Source organism: Numenius arquata, chromosome 8 (genome assembly GCF_964106895.1).
Source record: "Numenius arquata chromosome 8, bNumArq3.hap1.1, whole genome shotgun sequence".
NCBI classification, from domain to species: Eukaryota; Metazoa; Chordata; class Aves; order Charadriiformes; family Scolopacidae; genus Numenius; species Numenius arquata.
Window position 1 is genome coordinate 37,845,890 of NC_133583.1, and position 26,691 is coordinate 37,872,580.

General features: G+C 44.7%; 1 protein-coding gene across 1 annotated transcript in view; it reads left to right on the plus strand.

Moving 5' to 3' along the window:
* The first annotated feature begins 16,807 nt into the window (after nt 1-16,807).
* The window catches only part of NR5A2 (nuclear receptor subfamily 5 group A member 2), a 94,080-nt gene continuing 84,196 nt past the window's right edge, over nt 16,808-26,691 (plus strand). The window contains exon 1 of the mRNA XM_074151835.1: nt 16,808-16,871. Within this exon, the coding sequence (XP_074007936.1) occupies nt 16,808-16,871 (64 nt within the window). The remainder of the gene's footprint in view (nt 16,872-26,691) is intronic.

The following is a 26,691-nucleotide window of genomic DNA, read 5'->3' on the forward strand; positions in this document are numbered from 1 at the left end:
TAAACACATCAGAATAAGGACCAACACACAAATACGACATTTCTAAAGCATGTTTTCTATCGGCATGTTTTGCTGCACTTAAAGTAAAATAAGCAATTCTGTGTTTCTGCAACAGCTCTTGCAACAGACTTTCAAACAAATGTGAGGGATTTTCACTCAGATTCTCGATTTTGATTATGTGTACAGGGCTACCTAATGCTTAATTCACAGCTGTGAGAGTGCCTGAGAACAGCTCAGCTGCAGAGAGCGAACCATAGACATTTGCACCTATGAATATCAGCTGCTACTTTTAGCTAAAGCACACATTTCTGGCACTGTCACCAGGACCCAGCAGAACACACACTACTGGATTGCATAAGACACCTACATATGCCTTGTGGAACCAGAATGGTGAAATCCCAGCAGAGAGAGGGAGATAACCACCAAATGAAAACAGTAGCAGATGTAAATGCCTGCATGCATAAGAAGAGGCAGCTTTATCAGGGAAGACAGAGATTTTTGCAGGACATCCCAGAGCATACCACTTCCCACCACACACATCCCAATTTAACTTTCGAATGCCCACCCTTTAAGGGCCTTAGTCAAAAATCGCTGACATAATAAACTTAGACACAGAACCACTTTTCCATGAAGGAGCAAATCATACCAGGTACATCACACATTTCCTGTTGGCTCTGTGCACACGTGGGGCAGTTACCATGAAACAGTCACAGTTGCTTATTCCTGAGGTGATTTAGTCACATATATCAGAAATTAGAGTTCTGGTTTCTATTAAATGATCTAAAATTCAAGTTCTGTGCACAGAACTTAAGTTCTTGAGATGTAGCCCAACCAAATCAAGCTGAATCAGACTGCTCTTTCTATACATAAAGCACTAGTCTGACACTGGGTCCTTTCACTTGGACTCTTTTCTAGCTTTCACTATCGCCTCACAAGTTACTGAGAGCCAGCCTCTCTTTTCCCAGGCAGCAGTAGCCGGTGTTATTTATCCCCTTCAGTGTAACCCTCTCAGCCTGTTCTTGCTACAGAGTATGCATGGATATAGATAATATAGTAAGCAAGACTCATTGGAATAGTCAAACAGATAAAATGCACAAGTTACTTAACGAACAAAACATCTAAGATGGCACTTTTCCATACCTTGAATGGCAGTAGCTGTTCAGACCATAATAATGTGATGTTAGGTTTTATTCTTGGGTGTTTGAACTCCTGCCCACCCTTCACATCAGGTGAGCAAGCACTGAAAAACTTCACATTGGGTAGCCCCCTCTTTTTAATTTTTACGCCCTTAAATCTTCAGTTCTCATCTCTTGGCAAAATCCATTTAAACAGGGCTCACAAGTTAATGGTTAAACTTGTTGTTTGTAGTACCATTAATATAGGTCAAGCAGCACAATAGTTACAACTGCTGAGAGGGAAGGTACATAAAGACACAGTAAGCAGTTCAGGACCTTATTACAACACGTCTATCAAATGCAGGGGTACAAACAATGTGCCTGATTCATCAAAAAGATAACTTCTGCTGACAGTACACACTGTTCCCTGGAGTCTCTTACGCATGGCTCAAAAATTAAAATTGGAAATGTAAACTACACAGACACATTCTTGCAAATGTGAGTATGTTTCAGCACAGTGAGCATTTCTATGCAAAATACCAGATATAGGCATTGGGATGAATTCAGCTCTCATTTGCATCACTGAGCACTGAAGAAATCAGCAACAGCTATGACTTTACTCTGCATTTTCTTTCACGTAGCAAAGGGAAGAATTTGTCCCACAAGGCCCAAGGACACACATTTTTCACTGTGGGATGCACATGCAAAATGCCTACAAGAGGGATTACCTTATGCTTTATTCACGAATATTCAAAAGGACAGACCTCTATGCCTCAAAAAGTTAGCATTTCAGGAATACTGACAGTAAGTACTTTTTCAAAACTAATGGCATCTTAAAGCTTCACAACATGGATTACTTATGCTCAGCGCCAGTCATTCACGGTCTGCCAGTTCAAATAGACATCATTCCTGATTTGGCTCTCAAGCTCCCTGGCCAAGTTTTCGAAACTAAAGTAAATTCCCAGATACTCTGCTGGAGCGAAAGCAGAAAGAATAGCCAGGCCTCAAGACTGAGTGTCTACCACGTGTGTCACAGACACCTTCCTCTTTGCAATTATTTGTATCATGATAGCATATAGAAGCATGGATCAAGTTTGCAATGTGAAATGCATCCTTCATCTCCCCCCTCTACCCACCGCAGAAAAACCAAACATGATAAAGCTGGCTTTTCTGACCATGCATTTTGAAAGTATGAATGGTGTTTCAAACAGTTTCTCCCTTTTAAACAGAAATATTTCTAAAATTCTTTCGCCTCAGTCTAATCATTAGAAAACTTTATTCATGCCCAAGACCTAGCAACTGTAATTCCAAGAGGACTAGTTTGACTATTGTTAATCTGGGGTAGAGGGATGAAATTGAATTAAGCAGGATATTTTACTATGTATAACAAAATTCAGATCCAATACCAGAAAAACAAAAGTCATTGCAGATTAAAGGTATAATGTGCCTAAGGCTTTCTTTCAGACTTTTGTGCTTTTCATTGGTAAAAACTGAAGACAATTTTCTTCCATTTATCTCACTGACCTAATATTTTGCATTTCTGTGGTACCTGTTATCTCTTATTTCACTGCACTTTATGAACCTTGGACTAGATCTTCAGGAAGTGTGAATCGGCATAGCTCAATACTGACTTTAACAAAATTCTCTTGAATCACACTACCTGAAGAGTGATTAACTGAAGTTGCACAGTCCTGTATACAGATAAGGGACATATAACAATAACATGACATAAAACCACAGTAGATCTCAGCTGTAATGCTACTAATATTTTATGAGATAAAACCACACTGTGGAATTACAATTTTAAATACCACTTAAAGCTCACCAAAAGTGCTCTACCTACCTCGTGCATGTTGTAGACTATTATACATGTCTCATCTGGGGTGTTTTCCTGTAAAAAGAATCATGACATACAATTAAAAATGCACTTTTGACACTTTTCAAATTAACTCCAGTGCATGTTATGTGTACTACATAAGACAGATTAACAGACTAGTTTGCCTTCTCTTTGTACTCATCCTAGTAGGGCGGCCCTTCATAACAGCTTGAATTATAAAATAGTTCACTTCAACACAAATACCAGCATGATAAAGGTATTTTTATGCATTCATCTGGATGTTTTTTCTACTCCATATTACAGATCATCTCTAATAGCTTCATATGTTGCACCTCCCTCCGCTAGGATGAGACATGCTCCGCTTTAGCACAGACGTACAGGAAACCCCATGACAGAATAGTTCCTCCCTATGAACAGAGTTGAATCCTCTTTGTACAGAAAACAGCATTGCCTCACGCTATTATTTTTCTTGAACATCAATAAAGACTTGTTTTAATTCATTTGATAACTACAAAGAAGGAGAAATAAAGTAACACAAAGTCAAAAAACTTTCTGTCCACAGAAAATTATGGATAAGAAATATAAGAGTCCATAGAACATGATGTAATTGCTTGTAAGAACACGTGACCTGATGGGAATAAAGCTGCTTCCTTAGGTACTGGAGGGATCTCTCTGCCCAGTCATCCAGGAAGCACAAGGTGGAGTTCTGCCCTGCTTATTTCCAAGGGAAGGAAAGGCCTTTGTCTTCTCCCACCATTTCACCCTGAGAAGGTATCTGCTGAATTTCAGCTGATAACACTTGTTCTCATTTAAAATGGGGAAACAACAAGACACTTATAAATCCAGCAGAAACTGTAAGTCAGCCAAACCAGTTCTATCAACCTCTCAAAAAAGGTTCTTCTAATTCCAAAGATGCGTGTTATACTTCAGTGAATTTCCCCTTTTGTTATTATGACTGTCCTGTTCAAACAGAGTTTTAGGATGGATACAACTAAAGCTGTTGATGTTGCTAAAGGACTTGGTAAATGTTGATAAATCAGTACAATTCAGCATTCAGCAATTCTGTGATTCAGATGTACTTCCATTGGTTTAGTCAGGATGACAACAATTCACTTGATTTCTACTAAAACGTCAACAGAAACACATCTGGCAATAATGCAACCCTAATTTAACATCACACCTTTGTAAAACCAGCACAAATTTCTGCGAAAACCAGTAGACCATAATAAAACTATTAATATATGTAATGAAAACTAACTCCTTACTAGTGAAACTGTGTACCCACTTATGAAGCAGGTGGATGGTCCTGGAAATATGACACTTGTTGTGAAGTGTAGGCTATATCAATGCTGCCTCATCTAAAGGCATGTTCACGCTGTGTGGGAAGGGCACCAAGTAGGCTTCATCTCGAAGTTATGTACTTTATTAAGGATTCTCCTCTTGTGTGGCATGCTTGAAACATGATAAACATGAAAACTACAAGTAGCAAATTCTCCTTTACAACAATTGGTGGGACAATAGGGCCTTTGTGCTTTGGAGTGACTCTAGGACTGAATCATATCATCACAGTGATTCAAAATTCTCTAAATGGCTTGTCAGAACAATAGTATAAAAGCAATTGAGGCTTAAGGAGAAGTACAAAGTACCATACATTGCAGACAGCTGTCAACATTGTGGGTAATGAAATCAAGTAAGATAGAGCGAGGATCACCTCATTCACTACCCAGCCACTTTGGTCTGTCTGCTTTAAAGATGTTTCTTTTTATCTTCCATAAGCAGAAAGCTGCAGGCTTACAGGTCCAACCTGTGAAATTCTGCCAGGTCTCAGAGTTCCCTGGTGCATAGAGAGGTCTTGTGTGCAAGGCTCAGGTTTCTTAGAGCTTTCAATTTAACATGTCTAACTTGTATTTTCCAGTCAGCTCAAAGATACTTTGGCAAAATTGAAAACATAGCTGTGGAAATTCTGGGATGCTTGGATTTTGGGCAGGTTGGTCAAACTGTAGTATACTGAAGTGGAATCATAGTTGTTTTTATAGCAGTCAAGGCATAGAAGAGGCTTCACAGATAAGATATGATACCTTGTCATAAAGATTGTATAGAACTCAGCCTAACAGAACCCTTCCAGATATGATGTGTATTCACTTCTGATGTTATCACCAGTTACCTCCCATGTGTGATGCAGTTAGACATATTGACATGGCTGTCTGAGCTGAAGCCTTTCTCAACAACCTTTTGCAATAGGATCAGGATTAACTTCAAATCCCACAAGAATCCGTTATAAAGCCCCAGAGCCAAAGCTTTTTGGCATTTGCTGTGGTGTTTGGGGTTTTTTGTGTTTTGGGTTTCTTTGTTTCTTGGATTGCTGGTGGTTTGGTTTTGTTTTGGTTTGGGTTTGTTGTTTTGGTTTGGTTTTTTGGGGTTTTTTTGTTTGGTTGGTTTTTTTTAACAAAATGGTGCCTTTTTATGTGGCAGACCCACTGAGGCTATAGCTTCAAACTGTTCTGCTCAAAGCTGCCTGCAAAACAGGTTTTCTCTGTGCAGCTGCTTTCAGCATCAACCAGATCAGAAATGGGGTCCCAACAGCCCCCAACATCCAGTGTAGTCAGGGGGACTCAGGAAACAAAACAATATTGTAGACTGCGACTTTCCAGCAGAACAAATCCAAATGCCATGCTGCAGTTGAGGCAAACACTATCAAAAGATGTGGAAAAATACAGTACAAGCTCAAGGGTTAAAGGTAATCCTTATTCTTCCAAAGACTACAGTGCAAGAGCAGAGCCCTAGGTTACTAGTGTTGCCTGCTATTTTAGTGTTGCATATATGGAATATTTACTACACGCCTTTTTTTATATAAAGGAATAATTTCTAGTAACAGCAGCAGTGCTAGTACTGCAAGCAGCACAGAAGCTTAACTTGGAAACATGCTCAACGTGCATTTCAGAAGATTCATAGTGCAGGTGCCAAGATTTCAGATATATATGGGAAACAGCAGCCAAAGTCCACAACAGAAGACAGTGAAGGACCAGGCAAAGAGAGAAAAATGAGATCTGAAGTCAAAGGGAGGGGGAATAAGATCAGACAGTAACAGAATGAAGAAGCAAGAGATAAAAATGTTTGTGTTTGTAGTAACAAAACGTGCTTTTATTCATGTTGTGGAAACATTTTAAGCTACAATTTCACTTGAATTCTGCTAGTTTAAGTCCGCTGATACTATAGGAGAAATGATACAGAAATGGTTGACTTCGTGCCAAAATCCTAGTCTGTTGCAAAATCACAGATCATTTTCCAAATTTTTGAAACTTCAAAACAATAAAGTCTCAGCTCTTGTCCCTTCTGAACATTTTATGTAACTACAGTGTCAGTGGTTTGACTAAAGCAGCTCTGACCAGGATAAGTTGGGAAAGAATTCTAGGTCACTATTCCTTTTTATAAAGAAAATGATAGAGCTGGTTCGAATCTCCACCAACTGAAGTCAGTGTCTCTACATTTGCCTGAACACTGATCTTGAGTCAGAAAATACTTCCACCCCATTCCATCCCTCTTCTGTCATTCATCGTTTGTCATTGTCTCAGTGTTCTTTGGGTAAATAATTGATCCAGTACATTTATTTATTTTAAGCTCAATGGATGTTTGCTCCAAGACTGAAAATCATCACCAAATTGTGTATATTTTATACTTTGTGAAACTGATGCCTTAATGAGAGAATTCTATAAAGCCTCTTGGGATACAAGGTAAGGATCCAGGGAAGGCAAGATGACACCACTTTACAGCAAATAGGAATGTCTGCACTGGCATCCTACTCTCACTATCAGATTCAGAACTTGCCACACTGTTAATATGAAATGAAAAATCAATAGTTATTGTTCAGTCATTACCTCCCGTAAACTGATGCGTGAGTGTCAAACATGGCAGTGAGTTAATAGTAACAAGGCAGAGGGGTTATTTTTTCAGCAACAGGCTTGCGCTGCATGTTAAAACGCCCTGGCCCTAACTTCTCACCAGGATAAGTGCTCTCTACCCTCTCAAGGAACTAGTGAGCAGCTGAAAAGGGCTGTGTGCCCACACAGCAACCATACAGTTTGGAACTGGTGCAAGGTTTTCACAAGCAAGATCTTGTGAAGGTCAGGGACAAGGGAGCAGAACAGAGCTGACATCTTTAAGGACACTTTCCTTAGAGCAAAAGGTCTCTCAATCCCCAGGTATAAGAAATCAGGAAAGGAAGGCAAGAGCCTGTCATGGCTGAGTCAACACCTCCTGGTCAAACTGAAACAAAGAAGAAAATGCACAAGCAGTGGAAGCAAGGACAGGTATCCTGGAAAGATTATAGGCATGCTGCCCAGTTGTGTAGGGATGGGGTCAGCAAGGCTAGGGGTCAGCAAGGCTAAGGGGCAGCTGGAGCTGAACTTGGCAAGAGACACAAATAAGGACTTCTACAGGTATGTCAGTCAGAAAAAGAAGGTTAAAGAGAGCACACCCCCTCCGATGAGAAAGACTGGCAAACTGGTAACAACAGACAAGAAGTCTGAGGTACTCAACAACTTTTTTGCCTCTGTCTTCACTGGCAACCTCTCTTCCTGCACCTCTTGAGTGGATAGACCATAAGACAGGAACTGGAGGAGCAAAGTCCCTCCCACTGCAAGAGAAGATCAGGTTTGTGACCACCTGAGGAATCTAAACATACAGAAGCCTATGGCACCTGATGAGATGTATCCCAGAGTCTTGAAGCTGATGTAGTTTCCAAGGCATTCTCTTTAATTGAAAAGTCATGGCAGATGGGTGAAGTCCCCAGTGACTGGAAAAAGGGAAGCATTGCACCCATTTTTTTAAAAGGGCAGAAAGGAGGACCCTGGGAACTACTGACCTGTCAGCCTCACCTCTGTACCTCAGAAAGATCCTGGAACAGATCTTCTTAGAAGCTGTGCTAAGGCATATAGAGGAAAGGAAAGCGATTCGAGACAGCCAGCATGGCTTCACCAGGGACAGGTCCTGCCTGACTTCTATGACAGAGTGACTATATCAGTGGACAAGGGAAGAGTTAATGATGCCATCTACCTGGACTTCTGTGAGGCCTTTGACATGGTCCCTGAGAACATCCTTCTCTCTGAATTGGAGAGATATTGATTTAATGGATGGGCTGTTCAGTGGATGAGGAATTGTTTGGATGGTCACATCCAGAAGGTAGTGGTCAACAGCTGAATGTCCAGATAGAGACTGGTAACAACTGGTGTCCCTCAGGTGTCAGTTGGATCAGTACTGCTCAATATCTTCATAAATTACATAGACAGTTGGATTGAGTGCACCCTCAGCACGCTTGCAGACAACATCAAGCTGAGTGGTGCAATCAATACACCTGAGAGAGAGGATCCATCCAGAGGGACCTGGACAAGCTTGAGAAGTGGGCCTGTGTGAACTTCATGAGGTTCAACAAGGCCAAGTGCAAGGTCCTGCACCTGAGTCAGGGCAACCCTGGGTATCAATACAGGCTGGGGGATGAAGGGATTGAGAGCAGCCCTGCTGAGAAGGGCAGATGGAAAGCTAGGTGGATGAAAAGCTAGACATGAGCCAACAATGTGATCTTGCAGCCCAGAAAGCCAACTGTATCCTAGGCTGCATCAAAAGAAGCACAGCCAGCAGGTCGAGGGAGGGGATTCTGCCCCTCTACTCTGCTCTGGTGAGACTCCACTTGGAGTACTATGTCCCGCTCTAGAGCCCTCATCACTGGAAAGACATGGACCTGTTGGAGTGGGTCCAGAGGAGGGTGACAAAAATAATCAGAGGAATGGAACACCTCTCCTACGAGAGCAGGCTGAGAGAGTTGGGGTGCTTCAGCCTGGAGACAAGAAGGCTCCTGGGAGACCTTATAGCAGCCTTTCAGTACTTACAGGGGATGTACAAAAAAGATGGGGACAAAATTTTTAGCAGACCCTGTTGTGATAGGACAAGGGGTAATGTTTTTAAACTAAAAGAGGGTAGTTTTAGACTAGATACAAGGAAGAAAATGTTTACAATAAGGGTGGTGAAACACTGGAACAGGTTTCCCAGGGAGGTTGTAGATGCTCCGTCTGTGGAATTTCAAGGTCAGGTTAGACAGAGCTCTGAGCAACCTGATCTCATTGAAGAAGTCCCTGCTCATTGCAGGAGGGTTGCCCTAGATGACCTTCATAGGTCCCTTCCCACCCAAACTATTCTATGATTATAAGCTCAGTGGTGCCCTGTCCAGACACCACAAAAGGGAAAGAGCATGTTCTTCTTAGCAGTCTTTCATTGTGAGCTATATGAGCAAAATTGCTTCCCCCTTTATAAAAGAAAAAATCCAAAACTGTGTGTCTATAGGGAGAATCCCAAGACAAAAGGACTGCTGTTTGAAAAGCTTTCACATTGTAACTGAAAAGAACATGTGAGCCACCAGCAAGTCCCTATGCTTCATTATAGAATTAGTTATTACCCATTCTTGGAAAGGCATGAGGAGAGCACCTGCAGAAGGTGTCAGGAAACAGAAAGGGCCAGCTGCACCCCAAGAGGAGGCAAACTGGGAGATAAGGGCAACAACAGCATAGACTCAATATGGAACTCACCGACAGAGTGCAGGCCCGCAGCGCAGGAGCTGGGCACGTAGAGTTGTGGCAAGTCTTACCAATGCTCCAGCAGTCATTGGGTAAAAGTGATAAAATCAGTCAGGTCTGAGGTCAATCCAGAAAATCCAAAGAATAACTTGGGAACAGGCCCCCATCCAGCACAGCTCAGGAAAGAAACTGAGTCCTCAGCTGGAGCTTAAGTGAGCCTGTAGCCTAGTGGGGGAGGAGCATGTGAGGGGGGGCCCAGGTGAAGCTGGTCAGGGCCATTAAGGCCTATTAGTGACCTCCAGGCCCTGTCAAAAGCTTTGGGTTTTTTAATCATCCTACTATTGCTCTATTAGATATCTCTTACTGCTTATATATATGTATAAATTTGTAATATAGTATTTTCTAGCGGTCGTGATCAGGTCTCCATCTTAATTGTGCACACTGCTGTCTGGACAATTGAAAAGCATTTCAGTCTAATGGCAGGGTAGGCAGCGGTGACCAGAGGAAAGAAAGAGTAACAGTTTGAGGATGAGAATAACGTGAGTTTACAGTTAATAAGGGTACATGAACATCTCTTCATATTTCCTGGTGTGGCAGAAGTACCCAGAAGCCCTAGTCTGACATGAAGAACTTGGTCTAGGCACTATACAAACAGAATGGCTGAATAGGAGCTAAAGATTTGCACACCACTGCAGATGCGTCAACAGTCTGATAAAGCTGCTCCCTGAAAGTCAGGGTTCCTCAGAAATCCCAGGTGTTCCTGCTTTCTCCAGAAATATAGGCACCCAAATTCAAGGTTCATCTGCATTTTTTACTGTGGTCTAAGCATATAAAATAAGTGTACTGTCTAACAAACTGTGGAGACATTGTATAAAAATATATAAAAATATTAATTAACATGTTATACTAATCTATTATTCATCTAACTGCACTAGGGAGAGGATGTTCTTGAAAGAATCAAGCATTTCTCAGATCTTAAGTCTACTTGTCCTGTTTTTTAAGAACTGCAATGTTTACCAAGAGTAGTGCCTAGATGACTTGAAAGACAATGAACAAAAAAAAAAATAAATAAATCTTTCTTTAGTGCTATATATGCTTATGAAATATATCCATTGGACAGAATATATATGGTATTTTGTTATGAAGCTTACATCCAAAGTAGTTATTGTTCAGATTTCAGCATATGCCTCTGGAAAACAACCTTAAGTTTTAAATTGCCACGAGAAAGACTAGTGTTCTGTTTAATTATTAGTTCCATAAACTAGAGCAATATTTACCTGCCTATAACACAGTTTAGGAAAATCCACTTATCTCTCCTGCCAGGTGCTACATTTCTCACAGTTATTAAAATGATCAGAAATCCTTATTTCTGCATGACCTTTACCCCACTTTTCTCTCCTGTCCAGTGTCCTCCCCAATGCAAGTCAGCTTTGAAATTGCAACAAATTCTGCATTTGCTCATTGGGAAGACAGAAAAAAGTGGAATCAGTCCTCTGCACCAGATCTGATCCACCACTTGAGCACTAAACCTTGATTCTTCTGCCCTCCAGGTGGAAGGTGGTGCATCGAGTGTGCATTACATGCTGTTCTGCAGTTCATCAGCCACCAGACATCCTTCTGTTCCTCGTTCAATAAATGAGTTTCAGTAAGGAGACCCCTCTACTTAGACATGAAATGCCACTCTGAACTGCTTTCTTTTGCCAGTCTTTCACCTTCCATGAGCATTCAGCTTGCGCTTGCGCTATGGTGTCAAACAAAGCCAGTCAGTGTGCAGCATAGCACATATGCAGCCTCCTTCAGGGGTAGAAATTAGTCAGAAACTCATCAGAGCACTCAGGGTCTTTCAGGATTTAGTTTCCTGAGGTAGGACTTGGTATTTCCATCCTGCCTTAAGCTAAGGTATTGGAGTTTTTTTGGGTTGAGGGGCAGGAATGGAAACTGTCATCCCTGCACATATGTACATATCCTGAAAAAACAGAGAATCGAGCTACCAAATTCAAAAGCTTTTAAGTTCCACTTTAGATCCACTTTAAGACTTTGTCCTCTCTTTCTCTTCTTCTCCTTCCAAAATATATTCCTGATATTTTATTAATAGTGTACTAAGAAGAAACTGTTTTCTGCTCCTGAGTGCTATGTGAGGTGATAGATGAGTTCACAACACCTGTTACTGCTACGTACGTGGAAGTAATGTCCCCCTGCCTATTTCACAGAAATCTGTTCTTTTCTCACAAAGTCAAACACTCTGCGCCTATTTCTAGTAAATATCTCCTAGATAAGCTTTGAAAAGGTTCATGAGTAACTAATTAATATAATTTCTCTTCGTACGCCAATAAGTTAGATTATTGAAGAAAAGGAGGCATGCAAGAAATTAAAATTGAAGCTCATTACATAGATAGACAGACGGGCAGATAAAACTTGCCTAGATAACTCTTCTCACACCAAGTTTTATTTCTTCAACACAGACAGCTAGCACTAAATCTGTGTCCCACCAAAGTTCCTGCTACTCCTTCAGATAAGGCCAAAAGAGGATTTCTGTGATCCACAGCTGTATGCTTCCTTCTGCATAGAACTGAATTTTCCTCCTAAGCAGTCCTGAAGGTTTTCTGATTGCTCATTTTACCTAAGAAAGTACTTACAAATGTCTGCATTTACCTCCACTTCTAGATATTAATTTATTAGCAGAAATATTCACCGTAATTATTAGGGAAAAGTCACAGGAAGCAATTTTATAATTCCTACAATTCATTATTCATCTCCAAATATGGTTTGTATTAAGTTGTGGTCATCCAAACAGAGAACAGAAACATATGAAAGACTAAAATATTCTGATTAATGTAACCAGGGAAAACAATTTGCATTTTGAACACCCATGAGGAACTTACCATGCTTCTGCTCACCAGAGTTCTATTTGAATATGCTGAAAATCATGAGTAAGGAGTAGCATATGCTGAAATGTATTTTAATGTCATTACATTCTATAAATGAGGTGATAAATATAACATGTAAAATATATATATATGTAAGAAAACAAAACTAACAAGACATCTAATGGTGCGGCCATTCCATAAAACTAAACAGGAATTGAGAATCAATTGATGGAAATAATTTAATAAATTGGAATTTTACATTTCAGTACTGTAATTACTTCACTGAAAAACCCAAAAGGTGAAGATCGCCAGATATATCAGATTCTCTTAATTTCTTTTACAGAACTACTGGGGAAAAGTCGTAAAACTGTATTTTTAATGTCTTGGGTTTGCACATGTAAAATAATATAAAATTTATGAAGGTGGAGAAAATACACTGAAGCATCCAAAAGAATTTTAAATGTCTGTGATAGATCATGAGGAATATTGGAATGACTGAAATGAAGAAAAGTTTTAAAAGAGTGATTTCCAGATAAAAGAACAGAATTTGTAAATCTCTTTCCACCTAAGCAAACCTCCAGCTGAAACCAACTAGACTACTCTCAGGAGCAGACAGCTCATACCTGGTAGGCGCCATGCCAGGGTCAATGCCACGTCTGCCCTGGACTTTCAGTAGAACAAGGATCATGTTCCTCATTTGATGTGTACTGTGCTGAACATTTACCTTTTCTGAGATGCATTGATAATAAAGGCGACAGTACCTTGAGATAGCTTAAAAAGACTGCAAGGACTATACTGGATTAAGAAGACCAACATCTAAAATGTTACAGGAAAATTACAAAATCCTAACTGACCTCACTAACTTTACACCAACATATAGAAGTAATGGATTAAAACTCTTTGAAAAGGTCACTGATCATTCATCAGTCCATTTCCAGAGCTTGTTTCTTAACATCCTTATGTGCCCAAATGAAATGCCACTTGTGAAAACACCCATGAGAGGAGAAAATCCTTCTGACTCCATTTTTTGTGTTAAACAGTTGCAAAATAATGTGATGTGCAAGAGTCAAAGGAGGGATTTTTGCCAAGCTTTTGAAATCAGGTACACTTTCTTTGAGGGACAAACAAGGGACAATTTCATCATACAAGAACTGGCAAAAAAAAAGACACAATGTTTTTCAATTAATTATCTTCCTGAGAGACCTGAGACAGGAAAGCATGTATGAGATAATAAAATTACTTTTCAAAAGCCTTGTCTCACCCTCTCAGGATGAAAAGAGGGAAAAAAAAATGGGGGGGGGGGGTGCTGAAAAACACCGAGATACAAAATGAGTTTATGATGCTTCAACCATAGTTAGGAACAGCTGCTCCCAGTAAGGTCAGTGGCTGCTTTACCAGGAACTTCCATGTGAAAAGCTACAGTTCAAAATTCCCGATGAAGCAAAGTATTCAGCCATAAACTCAGGTACTTAACTTCAGTGGTACAACTCGTATGCCTCAATACGCACACCATTATGTACTTTTTTCAGCTGGGGCCCAAACATATCACCACTAAACATATAGAGCTGCTGGATCATGGGCTGGTATAGATTGTCCCGGAGTTTCCCTATGAGTTTCTCCTCCCCCACTGGACTAGGTATAAAGAAAGGCAAAGAAAGTCTGTCTGGTTATGCACCTGGCATACATTCCTCTATCCATGGAGACAAAGTATCAGAAAGGAAAAAAGAACATTTTTCAGTGACCCTGACATTTGATACTGATGCAAAAAAGGAAAGGAATGATAGCGTTTGAAGCCAAAAGCATGAAGTTTCTTTATATTTCCTATGATTTAGTATCTCTCTCCCCCACATACGGCAGATTCCTTTATAAAGGCTCTTGTATATGGGCCAAGGGTGCTCCAGCAATGTCTCTGATGACACAGTGGAAAGTTTCTGATCACAGTATCATTTGCAGCATTTCTCATTTATTTTATATCCAGTCCCCAAAGACATGCTTTTTCTGATGGAATAAATTATTGTTTTCATTTTTTACGAATAGAATTGAAAATCTATTTGATGACCAAACGAATTAGAATAGACAGACAATCAAATTCTTTAGGTTTGTACAAAATCTGTTGTAAAAGCTGGCTTCCACCTTTCACTCAATCTAAACAGATAAAAAACATCAGTGACCCTGAAAAAATACACATAGTATCTATTTAACTAGACTTGTAAATTATTTTTTTCCTGCAATAAATAGGAAGATATACTCACACAGCATGTTTTGCTTTTAAAGCATTTCATACACATTGCAAGCCAATAATGTTCATAGCATTGCCGTGAGGTTTGCTCACCTTAAAAGTATCGTTACAAGTATAAAAAAGAGGAAGAGAAACCCCATTTCACTGAATTTCACTGAATTTTTTTAGAGTTGGAAGGGACCGTATAGATCATCTAGTCCAACTCCCCTGCTGAAGCAGGATTGCTTAGAGAATGCTACTCAGGACTGCATCCAGGCAGGTCTTGAAAATCTCCAAAGAAGGGGACTCCACAACCTCCCTGGGCAGCCTGTTCCAGGGCTCTGTCACCCTCACCGTGAAGAAAGTTCTGGAATTTCTGAATCTGAACATTGAACTGTTCATGATGTTCTGAATCTGAACATCTGAACATTCTGAATCTGAATTTCTGGAAGTGTTTGGTGCACAAATCTATATGATTTTACTTGCTGCATGAACCATAGACAAAATGAGTATTTGTGATTGTGACTTATTAATTGGGTGAACAAACGTCTGATTTATACACTCCAGCATGGTAAATAAAGCATACAAAATGCACATGCAGTTCTTTAATAAGAATTTGGAAAATCAGGCCTTCCCTCTACAGCCCACTATCCTTGCTACAAGAGGCTCTACAGCAGGGCAGTACTGCACAGACCAAGTGATGATTCAGGGTTCCTGGCTGTAAGGTCCAAGTCACTGCAATTTGCCATATCAACCCCATTTTCAGACCTGCTCTCTAGCTCTCATTCTGGCCAGGAGAAGCCTGCAAAGCAGTTCAGTTTGAACATGAACTAACCTGTCTGCCACTTTATCATCAAAGTCTAACCATCATGACAAAGTATATAAAAGAGCATATGCTGCCTTACAGCCCTCTGCAAATTTAAAGAGAAAAAACTCCCGCTGACTTCAAGAGGCTTCAGATCTAGCCCACAGTGGAATAACTGCTCTCTATTTTTCAAGAGACTTGATATATCAAATATCATCTGATTATTCAGGCCTGAGTCTGATCTCACAAAGTGTATGCAGACTTAATCTATTGGGCCACAGCTGCAAAGACTGCCGGTGGCACTGCAGTGCTAGGAGAAGCCACACTGCGCTCAGGCTGCTCTAGATGCAACATGGTGTCACCCAGGGAACCAACAGGCTCCTGCGTTTCCTCTGGAAGGTGTGAAAGCAGAACCTGACCCACTCACGGCTGGGCTGAAAAATCACCACATCACCTACACAGCTGCCTGCCGTTACAATAATTATTTGCAGCAAAACACTTGACAGCCATTTGACATCCTGTGAATAGGTATTGTACCTCGCAGCCTTAGAGGTGAGCGCATCATAATCCTGGGATATCAATGTTTAACCATGCTGTAAAGCTATTTACTGAGAAAGTAGTGAATGCTTTCGACTTAACGGCTACAACCTAGAGCTGGTCTCCAGCCTGAGGACTGGGGCAATAAAATGGTTTTGTCTGACAAACCACCACCAGAGATTTGCTGGTGCTGTTGCTCAGAGCATAGAATCCCCAGCGCATTCAGAAGCCTCCTTTAAGGAATTAATGCTTGCTTGTTTTACCATCCAAAGAATGTTTACAGAAGCCAAAACAACCATGCTTGCTGTCCACTGTGCAAAGAGGTGATGACATCAAGAAGACAGGTCACAAGTCTGAGTTTATAGTCATTATACTTACATTGGTATGGCTTTTCATCCACTCAGTATGATCTTATGACCCCACAACTTTACAACCTTCCACTCTCTGGGCTTCATAGCACCTCTCCACTCCAGGTTAATCATTTCTCTGCCATTATCTGCCAAGAGTTCTTATCTCTTTTGCTGTCACTTTATAACAGGGTCCTCTTATCAAGCTGTACAAAATCACGTGACGGTGCCCAACCTATCACAGGTTCCAATTCTTCTGATTAGAGACTATCATGAAATGGGATACATGGTTTACAGCGGGTCACTAATGCTGGAAAAAGTACAGAGTCCACTCAAAGACATGCTTGTTACTTTCGGAATTCTTGGATGACTTTTTTTGTTGTTGTTCATCACACCGACTTTCACTGAAGGTTATTATAGTCTGAGTCTCAAGGCCAGAAAAGTTTACAGGCTACACCTCTTCTGTGCTCAATGCTGTACACCTTGCGCCCAAGGGTACTGTATATTTACACCTAATAATGTCTTCTGGTTCCCACCCAGCCGTCATACAGGAATCTATAAAGCATGGACTTACATCAGTTGGTAAGTAACAGTTTTCTAAGTGTTTTGAAAATGCTGCATAAATATATGAGACTTGGGGTTATCCAAACTGAAAAAAAAAATCATTACAATTGGGCAAGCCAACAAAACTGATTAATTTGCACATGTATTTAGGCAAAAAAGAACTTTACGAGACAACGTAAAAATGTAAGAAAACTGCTGATGATTCAGTGAATAACACTTTTCTCCAGAGATAACGTGGTTATCAAATATATAATCAGATAATTAATGATATCTTTATCTATTGCAATTGCTAATAACTGTGAAATTGTGGGGTGTATGCATGTATAAACATTTGCAAAAATTATATTTAAATTGCTTCTGGCCTGACTATTCTTGTTGAAGAAAACCTCAGGAATGTTTTCAGGTCTTTTCTGTGACACACGTGTCAAATACAGATTGTTTTTTATAGCTAAAAGTGCAGATATAGCGTCATTCAATGGGGATGGGCTAAATAATAAAAGTCGGTTAAGACTTCAGAGCAGCGAAGAAGTGGATACGTTCAGTAGCATATGGAAACAGCACCCACTCCCCATCAGAAAGCCGGCGAGGGGGGTTGCTCTGGCTTGCAGGCATACGGGGCGTTGCACAGCCAACTGCCCCAGGGTGCAGGGCTGTGGTGGCTGTGGCCAAGCCCCAGCAGGTGCCTCTCCCCACCACCTCCCTGCCCTTCTCCTTGCACTTCCTATCTCAGATCATTCTGCCTCTCATCACATGCCAGGAGTGAGGTGCTTTTCCTTTGGCAGGACAATAGCATCCCCTGCCCTGTCAGCCTGTGCCAGGGCTGAGCAGGACTGGAGAAGGTTTGCTGAGAGAAACCTCTCCTTTGTGGAGCAGAAAGCTCCTCACAAGCTGGCCCAGCAGCTCTGCAGGTTCCACAGCACAGCCCAGGGTTTTGCAAGGCTGTGCAAGGCTCCTGGTTCAGCGCAGCAGTTTATGGCAAGGATGAAAGAAGAGAGATTTGGGTGGCATGTGGGAACCAGGGCTCGGTCTCCTCCTCTTGCCCCCAAAGTGCGTCATGACATGGCAGGCAAGGGGCTTGGCCTGATGCTGGGTGTGATATGGGCACCTCACCATCAAGGGAGGCTTTGGGACCGTGGGGATGGAGGGTGCAGCAACAGCTGCAGGAAATAGCCGCAAACATAGCTGAAACCTGATCTTGATCTCCTGGGTGGAGCTGCTGGAAAGGAAGAGCCTCCACGGGAAGGTCTCACACCTCAGACCTGGCTGTGTCCCAGGCAGCTGGCCCCCAGGGGCTACCCTCTTACCTGCTGTACACTTCCCGCACAAGAAGGTGCCCAACACTGTAGCAAGGTTTGCTGGGCTGCAAAAGGATGGGTGGAGGATTAATGACCCATAGATCACACTACCAGGCCCATGACCGCCTGCCTCCCAAACAGCTGTGCCTGGTGCCAGCCCCGCTCCAGGGTGGGCTCCTGGTGCCGCTCCTCAGGGGGAGCCATGTGGTCCCAGTGGCAGTGCTGTCAGGGTATCCCAACCACAACAGCCAGAGGGCACAGGGCTACTGGGTGTGGCTGTCACCTGGGTCAGGACATACGTGGGCCAGGAGGGCTGATTGCAGCAAAGCTGCAGAGAATTTAAAGCTTGAGACCTTCTGGTACTTCTCTACAGGTGTGGGGTGTTCCTCCACACAGCTCTGCCCCCAGAAACACATGGAAAAGCAAGGCAAGTCCAGCTTCCCAGCTGGTCCTGGCTGTCTCGGGCCTTGCTCTGACTTTTACTCTTTCTGGCTGCCAGGGAGGGAAAGGTGTTGGAGGAGCCTCTGGTCCTCTCTCCTCAGCCTTCAGCGTGGGATGGTAAAATAATAATACACCTTGTGTATCTGGAGAGGTCATCAAATAAGGTTTCCTGGGGTGAAAAGATACAACCCCAGGGGAAGGGAAAATAAGACACTCTTATCTGTCATATTTAGACAAACTAAGTGACATTTTCATGCTTTCCAAAAAGCTGGCAGGTCTGGGTTCCCTAAATCATCTGGATATGAGAAACAGGGTGGTGGGAGACATAAGTTAGCAGAGCATTCTTGTCACCATACCTTGAAAATGCACTTCTACATGTTCTGTATGACAGATATACCAGGACAGAATTGCAAACCATGGCCCAGAAAAAGCAGGTCTAAATCCTGCAAGTGTATTCTGGGTCAGGAGGAGTATTCTGTCCTTGCATGACACTGGACAGTCAGAACCCATGGTGGCATCCCTGAAAAGCGCACCTAACTCAGTATTGTAAACTGATTACCATGTACCTGTAAGGGTTAATGTAACCAGCACCACCCTGTGGGCCTCTGCTTGGAGGTGGGGGAACCAAATTGGAAGGAGCTGTATTCTGTTCTTATTTGCACTTGGACAGTAATCCTTTGGAAGAAAAAGCTGTCCTCCCAGGGTACAAGTACAATCAGCAGCAGGCCCAAATTCTCTTAAAAGTAAATCCCATTCCTGGACTTTCACGTTTGTCCACTCCTTCCCAGTGCCTCCTTCACTTTTTCCTCTCTAACTGGAGGCAAAGTGAGTGGGCTTGTGAGGGCGTCCCTGCCACGGCCTCTGCACCACCAGACCCAGCCCCTCAGGCCAAGGGCACTTGCTTGCTTCCCACAGCAGCGGCTGAGAGGTGCATGGAGCTAGAGTGTGAATGGGCACTACACATTGTTGACACCTGCTTTTAGGTTTACAGTCACATAGCCAAAAAGGCAGCTGGAATTCATAAAATGTTAATAGTATATCTTATCTTCCGGATGAAGAACATTGTATGGACTTACAAAAATTTTTATAGAAGTGCCATGACTTTTTTCTATCAGATTCAGATTAGATACTGGAAAGAAATTCTTTACTGTGAGGGTGGTGAGACACTGGAACAGGTTGCCCAGAGAAGCTGTGGATGCCCCATTCCTGGAGGTGTTCAAGACCAGGCTGGATGGGGCTTTGAGCAACCTGGTCTAGTGGGAGGTGTCCCTGCCCATGGCAGGGGGGTTGGAACTCAATGATCTTTAAGGTCCCTTCCAACTCTAACCATTCTATGATTCTATGACTAGTTTTATTTTCCCTCTAATCAGTCTCTCATCTTAGTGTCATCAGGGACACCATGCAATTTTTATAAGCATTAGCTATGATTATTTAAGAGAAATAACTGTTTCATTAACTTGAAAAAATGGTTATATAAGAGGAAAAATAATCTACTTGTGACTTCTTAGTGTGAAATTTTTCAGCTTGTCTAATACTTACTGCCATCCTAATTTCAATGTATGTCCTCAGGCAGTTTATAGTATAATTAGTGCATATATAATGAAATTTCATATGGTTGACGAAGACAGCAAATATTATCTTTAAAAGTTTGGATTAGGATTTTGGCCAGCAATAATGCAGGCAAAGCTTCCACTGAAGTGAACAGTTTGGGCTGTGTGAGGACTGCAAGATATGAGCCATAGGTGATTTTTTTTTATAACAGTGAACTTTTGCTGTTATTCTTTACTTTTATCAACCTTCTTCCCATTAGATACTTTTCCCAACATTACACTGCAAATGAGCTATTTACAAAAGGGGCAGTATTTATATTTACACCCGATTTTTTCCAGCCAGTCTGATTTTAAATACCCAAATACATGAGGCAAAGTAACAATGATGATGCCTGTGGTCTCCAGAGGGAAACCTCCAGTGCTGACAAAACACCTCTAGCCACTCGTCCTTGTGGGTAATTTAAAGGTCAGCTCTCCGACTTGTCTTTATATAGAGTGAAAGGGAAGAATTATCTGCAGCAGGACTTGTGTTTGGCTGCATTGTGGGGAAAACCATTACAACTTCTCACGCCAGATTATTATTAATGTCTAGAGTTTACTCATGAGTACACTATATGTATTACATAGATATGTAACCTTATATATTAATACCTTCTTTTATACAATGAACAGACATGCACATGTACACAATCCTTATCAAGGTTTCTCAGTATAAACTATGCCTAGTTTATCTTCTCATGGTTTGTGTTATGATTCCGTGCTTACGTGTGGAGAAATCTTATATGAGAGATATATATAAGAACACTTTTTTTCATTATGAAGATCATCTATTAAATTATTTTTAAGTAAAGTTTTCCAAGCTTCAAAACATAATTATTGGGGGGGGAGAGGGAGGAGGAGAAAAGCAGACCTAAAACATCTCTTTTTTTCCACCAACGGATCAAGGTCAGTTGCCTCAGCAAAAGACATTTCATTTTTAAGCCTGTCTGTGCAGGATAGAAATCAATTATCTCTTATGATACAGAGACCAGCGCGCAGCCCTGACAGGAGCCTTGCTTTATATACAAATATATTTGGAGTTCTGTTTCCAGACCAAGCTCTAGCTTTTTTAACTAGATGTTCCACTCTCGGCTCCAAAAGGGCAGCGCAGGTAGAAACAAACGAGCCTCATCAGAAAAGTAAATAATTATCAGTGTTGGGAAGGGGCGGTGGGTTCGCGGCGGAGGAGGGGGAGTGCCGGGACCGTTCGCTGTGTCCCTTCGGACTGGCCCGCCGACGGCTGCCGCCCGCCCCGCACCCCGGAGCACCGCGCCGGGCAGCGACTCCGCTTCTGGGCGGGCGGGCGCGGAGAGGAGCCCCTGCTTTTGGATTCACCTCCTCGCCTCCTGTTAGGGAGAAGCCGCCACCCCCGCAGCAGGCAGGAGCGATCAGAGCGAGCACGTTTTCCCGTCGCCCCGTTAGCCGCAACAGGTCTAAGCAGTGCCGGACTAGAAGGCGTTTTCCCTACTGAAGTCATGTAATTTACGAAAAAAAAAAAAATCTAGCAGAATTCCTGGTTGCAAAACTGGATCTCTTACGTGTCCTAAGGACTAAAGGTTTCCACGCTGCCGGGAGTGCCCGGAGTGCCTCAGCTTTCGCACAAGCCCCCCTCCCCCCCCCCCCCCGTCCCCCCCCCCCCCCCCCCGTCCCCCATCCCCGGGGCCTTTAGCCCTTCCACGCCTTCCAGTTTGTTCAGCAAAATCTGTCAGAAAGTCTCCTTGGAACAAGAAATGACTGAGCGACCCTACCCACACGCGTACCGCCTGTGGGGCGGGCAGCCCCGCGGGAGGGAGCACGCCCCGAGTCCGGGGCGATGGGCCGAGGTGCTCGGCGGTGCCCTGCGCCCCGGGCCGGGCCGGGGGCAGCAGACAGCGGCAGGACGAGGTGAAGTGTTACGACACCTCGCTGATGACTCACTTAGCAATAAAAGAAAAGCAATCACAGAGGTGCTTTACCACCCACTTGGCCCGGCGCACTCCTCGCTCCGGAGTCTCCTGTAGTTTTGCATGGCGCTGCTGCCAGGTGTTTATAAGGCAGCAGTGCATTCCAGCGTGCAGCAGTAAGCTTGGCCGGGCTTTAAAAATAGCTTCTCGGTCAATAATTGACTGTTTGGAAATGGTTCTCTGTGTCGGACCGGAGAGGATCGACATCTCCGTAAGGCAACAATGAATGATTCGCAGCAGGAGAAAAAAAGGCAATAGGCTTTGGAAAGCCATCCTCTGTGGTGTGCGTTTTACTACAGAAAGTGTTTCAGCCTGAAGCACCCACTCTGTTTCACTGACGGTGGATCAAAAATAGATACAGGAGGGAAAATGTATATTTTTGTGTTTGGGGTTTTTTTGGAGGGGTTTTTTTTTTCAGTTCTCTAGAGGGTACAATTTACTTTCTAAAGCCCGAGTTGGAGGCACTAACAGCCTCCTCTCCAATTAATCCCTATGAATTAAAAGCAATGTTTCCTCGGCAAAGCGATGAGAAGAGCCCATTGGCTACGGGATTTGGAAGGTTTCGAGGTACTCTCCCCGTCGTACTGTAGAGGTGATCCGGTTATGACAAGGAGCAGAGGGGGGAAGACATGAGATGAAAGGAAAAAAGAGAAGAGAAGAGAAGAGAAGAGAAGAGAAGAGAAGAGAAGAGAAGAGAAGAGAAGAGAAGAGAAGAGAAGAGAAGAGAAGAGAAGAGAAGAGAAGAGAAGAGAAGAGAAGAGAAGAGAAGAGAAGAGAAGAGAAGAGAAGAGAAGAGAAGAGAAAGCGGGGGGAGGAGAGAAAGGAAAGAAGTAAAGGCGAAAAAAAAGAGTAGAGCAGAGCCTGTATTGGACCACTTTTCCTGGTGTAAACAGTCTCGTAAAGTTGGGCGTGAGAGGTGTGTGAGGTGAAGCAGCAAACTCGCGTTATAAACTTTCCCAGCTGCAGAGGGGTCCTGTGTCTGCCACACGCCGCATTCTTCGGGGCATTTCCCGGGGCCGCGCCCGTCTCTGCCCGGGGCCGCGCCGCTGCGCGCCCGGGGCCGTCCCGTTCGGTGCCTGGGCCCGTGCCAGCCTGTGCTCGGGCTTGCCACGCTGCGCCGGGGACAGGCTGCGTGGCGGTGACTCTCGCCCCGCGCTTGGCTGAAGCCACCGGTTTCAGCGAGTGGTTGCCGAGAGCGGCTCTGGGCTGGCGGCAAACGGGAATGCTCAACGGGAGAGGAAGGGAGGACAGGATGCGGATTTCTTTCCTTCTGAAATGCTTCCCTATAAGTCTTTTTGATCGGCTTTGGATTTAGACGTCCCAGCAAAAAAACTTTCAGTCCTCCATTTATCTATTTATTTCATTTGCTTCTGCGAAGTTTGTCTCGAACATTCCCCCAAAAAAGTTCTCTTTCGCTAGTTTGCTGGGAAGATAAATCAAACCTTTTCCGGTACACTTTCCGACACAAAGCTAGAAGGGAGTGTGCTATTTGTTGATCATCCAGCAGACCCTCGAAGTTGGAAATGTCCCTGCTTAGGGAAAAAGGCTTTGAAATTTGGCCAGGTTCTGTGGCCTCTTAGAAGCGGTAAGAAATTGGAGTTTGCCTTGAAATATCATCACACAGAACCCCCTACCTTGAAAACAAAGAGATGGAAGAAGCTTCAGATTATTTAAAATTAGACCGTGTTTTTTTAATGTAAATGTACATACATTTAAATAGGGAAGTATAAAATATTCCAGGTCTTGCCGCTTGTACTAATCAAGGCTGCTGGAGGCTCCCTGAGCCATCATCTTTTATAATTATAATTACACGCGTCAATCAAGACCTTCAGGCAAAGTCAGAACAAGGCAGGCAAACTCAGGAGAGAAATCACATTAAAAAAAAAAAAAAAAAGTTTGGAGAACTTAGTAAGGAATGGAGAAGAGATTAGAAGAAAAGGTAATTAAGGTTGCTCAAGGCAATCGTCAGAGCTAGTACTCCATGTTAAATTAAATGTAGCCACAAGGGACCAGGTATCATTTATAATATGTACTGCCCTAAACTGTTACTTCGGAGAAATGTGGATGTGTAATAACCACTCCAAAGTATTTTTATCCATAGCGATAGCTCGCGGAGTGGCTTTGCGGTGTACAGTTTGAACTCGCTCCAAACGCTTCCCCGGCGGAATGACATTAAGCCCACGAGTAGGAGCGGAGAGCCCGGGGACTAGGGGTAGGGCCGTGCCCAAGGGGGAATACTGGCCGGGGAGAGCCGGCCGGGCCCGGGCCATCCGCGGGTGGGGACAGGCGGCCGGCCCACCCGGCATGCCCGCGGGGGCCGCAGCCCGCCTGGCTCCGGATGCGCTCGGGCCGGTTTCGCCTCCCCTGTCCGGACGCGGGGTTTCCTTCCCTGGCTTTCGCCTAAAACGCGGGTGCCTTTCCCGGAGCAGCAATAACGAGAGCGCAGGCACGGAGCGCCCCGGCAGGGCGTCGTCAAGCGGCGTGACCCGCCCGGCGGCGAGCTGGAGCGAAGGGACCGACTCTTTCCCCGACGGAGCCCGGCGAGCTACGGAATGCGGGTCCGTCGGTGTCCTGCCGATGCGTGCTAAACTTCCCACTGCTCTGCTGTAAATGCAGCCGGAGCTGTGCTCTGCCAACGCTTCTCCTGCGGGGAAGGGCTGCGAGGAGCCGAAGCTCCTGGGCGAGCTGTCCCCGGCGTCCTCTGGCCACCCGTCGGGCCAGCAGCAGAGTGAAGCGGCCCGGCTGAAGGTTCACAAGCCCGGAGGGCCGCGGCCCAGCCGCTTCGCGGAGATCCCCGGCCCGCAGCCCCGACCCCCTCCCGGCGGGCGCCCGAGGTAGCGGAGCGGAGCCGCCGCTGCGCAGCGGACGCCGCCGGTGCTGAGCCGGCCAAGCTCAGCGCAGGGCGATGCTACAGGGAGACGCCTGTCAGAGGTGTTGTTCGCAATTAATGTATCTAGGGAACAACTTCCCAAGGGCCGAGACGGCGTCTCAGCCCGAGCTGCTTCTGCCTAGAGACGAGGGCATTCCCTCGGGATGGTTTTCAGCCACCCCGCCTTAGCCATCGAGGTGGCCGTTCCCAACGCTCGCCACGTTGCCGTCCTAAAACTTAGTCGCAAGCAAACTGCTAAACTGTGAAATTATAACTTGAGAAATAACGTGTTGATACAGATCAAAAGGTCGCCTGCTCCCCCTCCCGCACGAAGGGGAACGGGGAAAAGGTGAGAATGGAAGGAGCCCGAGAGGTCCGAGCCTCTGAGCTTTGGGTCCATCCCCAAAATGTTAATCCCTGCACAGAGAAGGAAAGAAAAAGACCTTTTCTACCCCAGTGGTGCTGATGTTAGGTTAGCTCGGGCTCTGCGCTGAATTAAGCAAAGGTCTCTCTTTCCTGTTACTGGATGGGAAAAGTCTAAACCGTCTAGGAGAGAGCACAGCCGAGTCCGCTCTCTGCACGTGGAGGGCTTGTCCCACCACTGGTCACCTTGCGATCATCACAAATACTTAATAAGTTACAACAAGGGTCAGTTTTCACAAACTCTCTCCCAATCGATAGGAAATGCTATACCCTGCGCTGGAGACGCTTCCGCGCCTCACTTTCAATCGGAAGCAATTTTCACCGCCAAATGTTTTCGTCTCTTAATACACACAACGGAGATTAAAGCGTCAGAGGAGTACGGGCAGCCAAGCGCTCGGGCGGGGGGCCTCGGATGCTTCCGAAGGTGCAAATATCGCTCATCCCACACCGCCAAACCGACGCGCCGCAGTGGGAGCTGCGCGGAGTCCCCCGGGCGCTCCAGGCGTGGGAGGGGTGGGAAGGGCAGCGGAGGCGGGCAGACCCCCGTTCCGGCTCGCCGGGAGGCACGGCACCCCGCCGCCCCCGGGCCCCCCGCCACGCCGCGCCGCGGGGCCGCCTGGGTCTCGCCGCTGAGACACCCGCTTGCGAGAAACGAGTTCTTTGGGACAACTTGGAAATGAGTGCCGCTTGCTGCACCGTGAGCCGGAGAAGGGAGCCTCTTGCTCAAGCGATGGCTCTGCCAGGGCACTGGTTTTTGTGCAAACGGTGCAACTGGCACCGACGTATTTCGCAAGAAGTTTAGGGAAGGGAAACCCAAAAAGCCTGAAGAGAGAGAGCTCAAGCGCGGCTCTCGCCCGCTTTTTGCGCGGCGGCAACGTGGACGCAAGGGCTGGGGTTCTCCAAGAGCAGGGGTTTCCGCTGACTACCCCCGCCCGCCCGGAGGGAAGGCGAGGGTCGCGGTCATCGCAGCCGCCGCTGGCCGGGCGGGGGGACTGCCCCGCCGGCCCCACGGGAGCTGGAGCGGGGCTGCCCGCCGGCAAGGAGGCACACCGCTGGAGGGAGGGCAGGCGCAGCCCGGCTCGGCGCAGCTGGTGGCCCATTGGGCTCCGCTGGGGCGGAGAGGGGTGGCTGCATCCCAGGCCCCCACCCCGAAGCCCGGTTTAACAACCGGGCAGGGGGTAATCGCGCTGGGCAAGCGTGTGTGCTCCTATGCGTGTGTGTGTGGTGCGTGTGTGTGCGCGGCGAGTGTTGCTCATCCCGCCTCTGCCTTATTGGCTG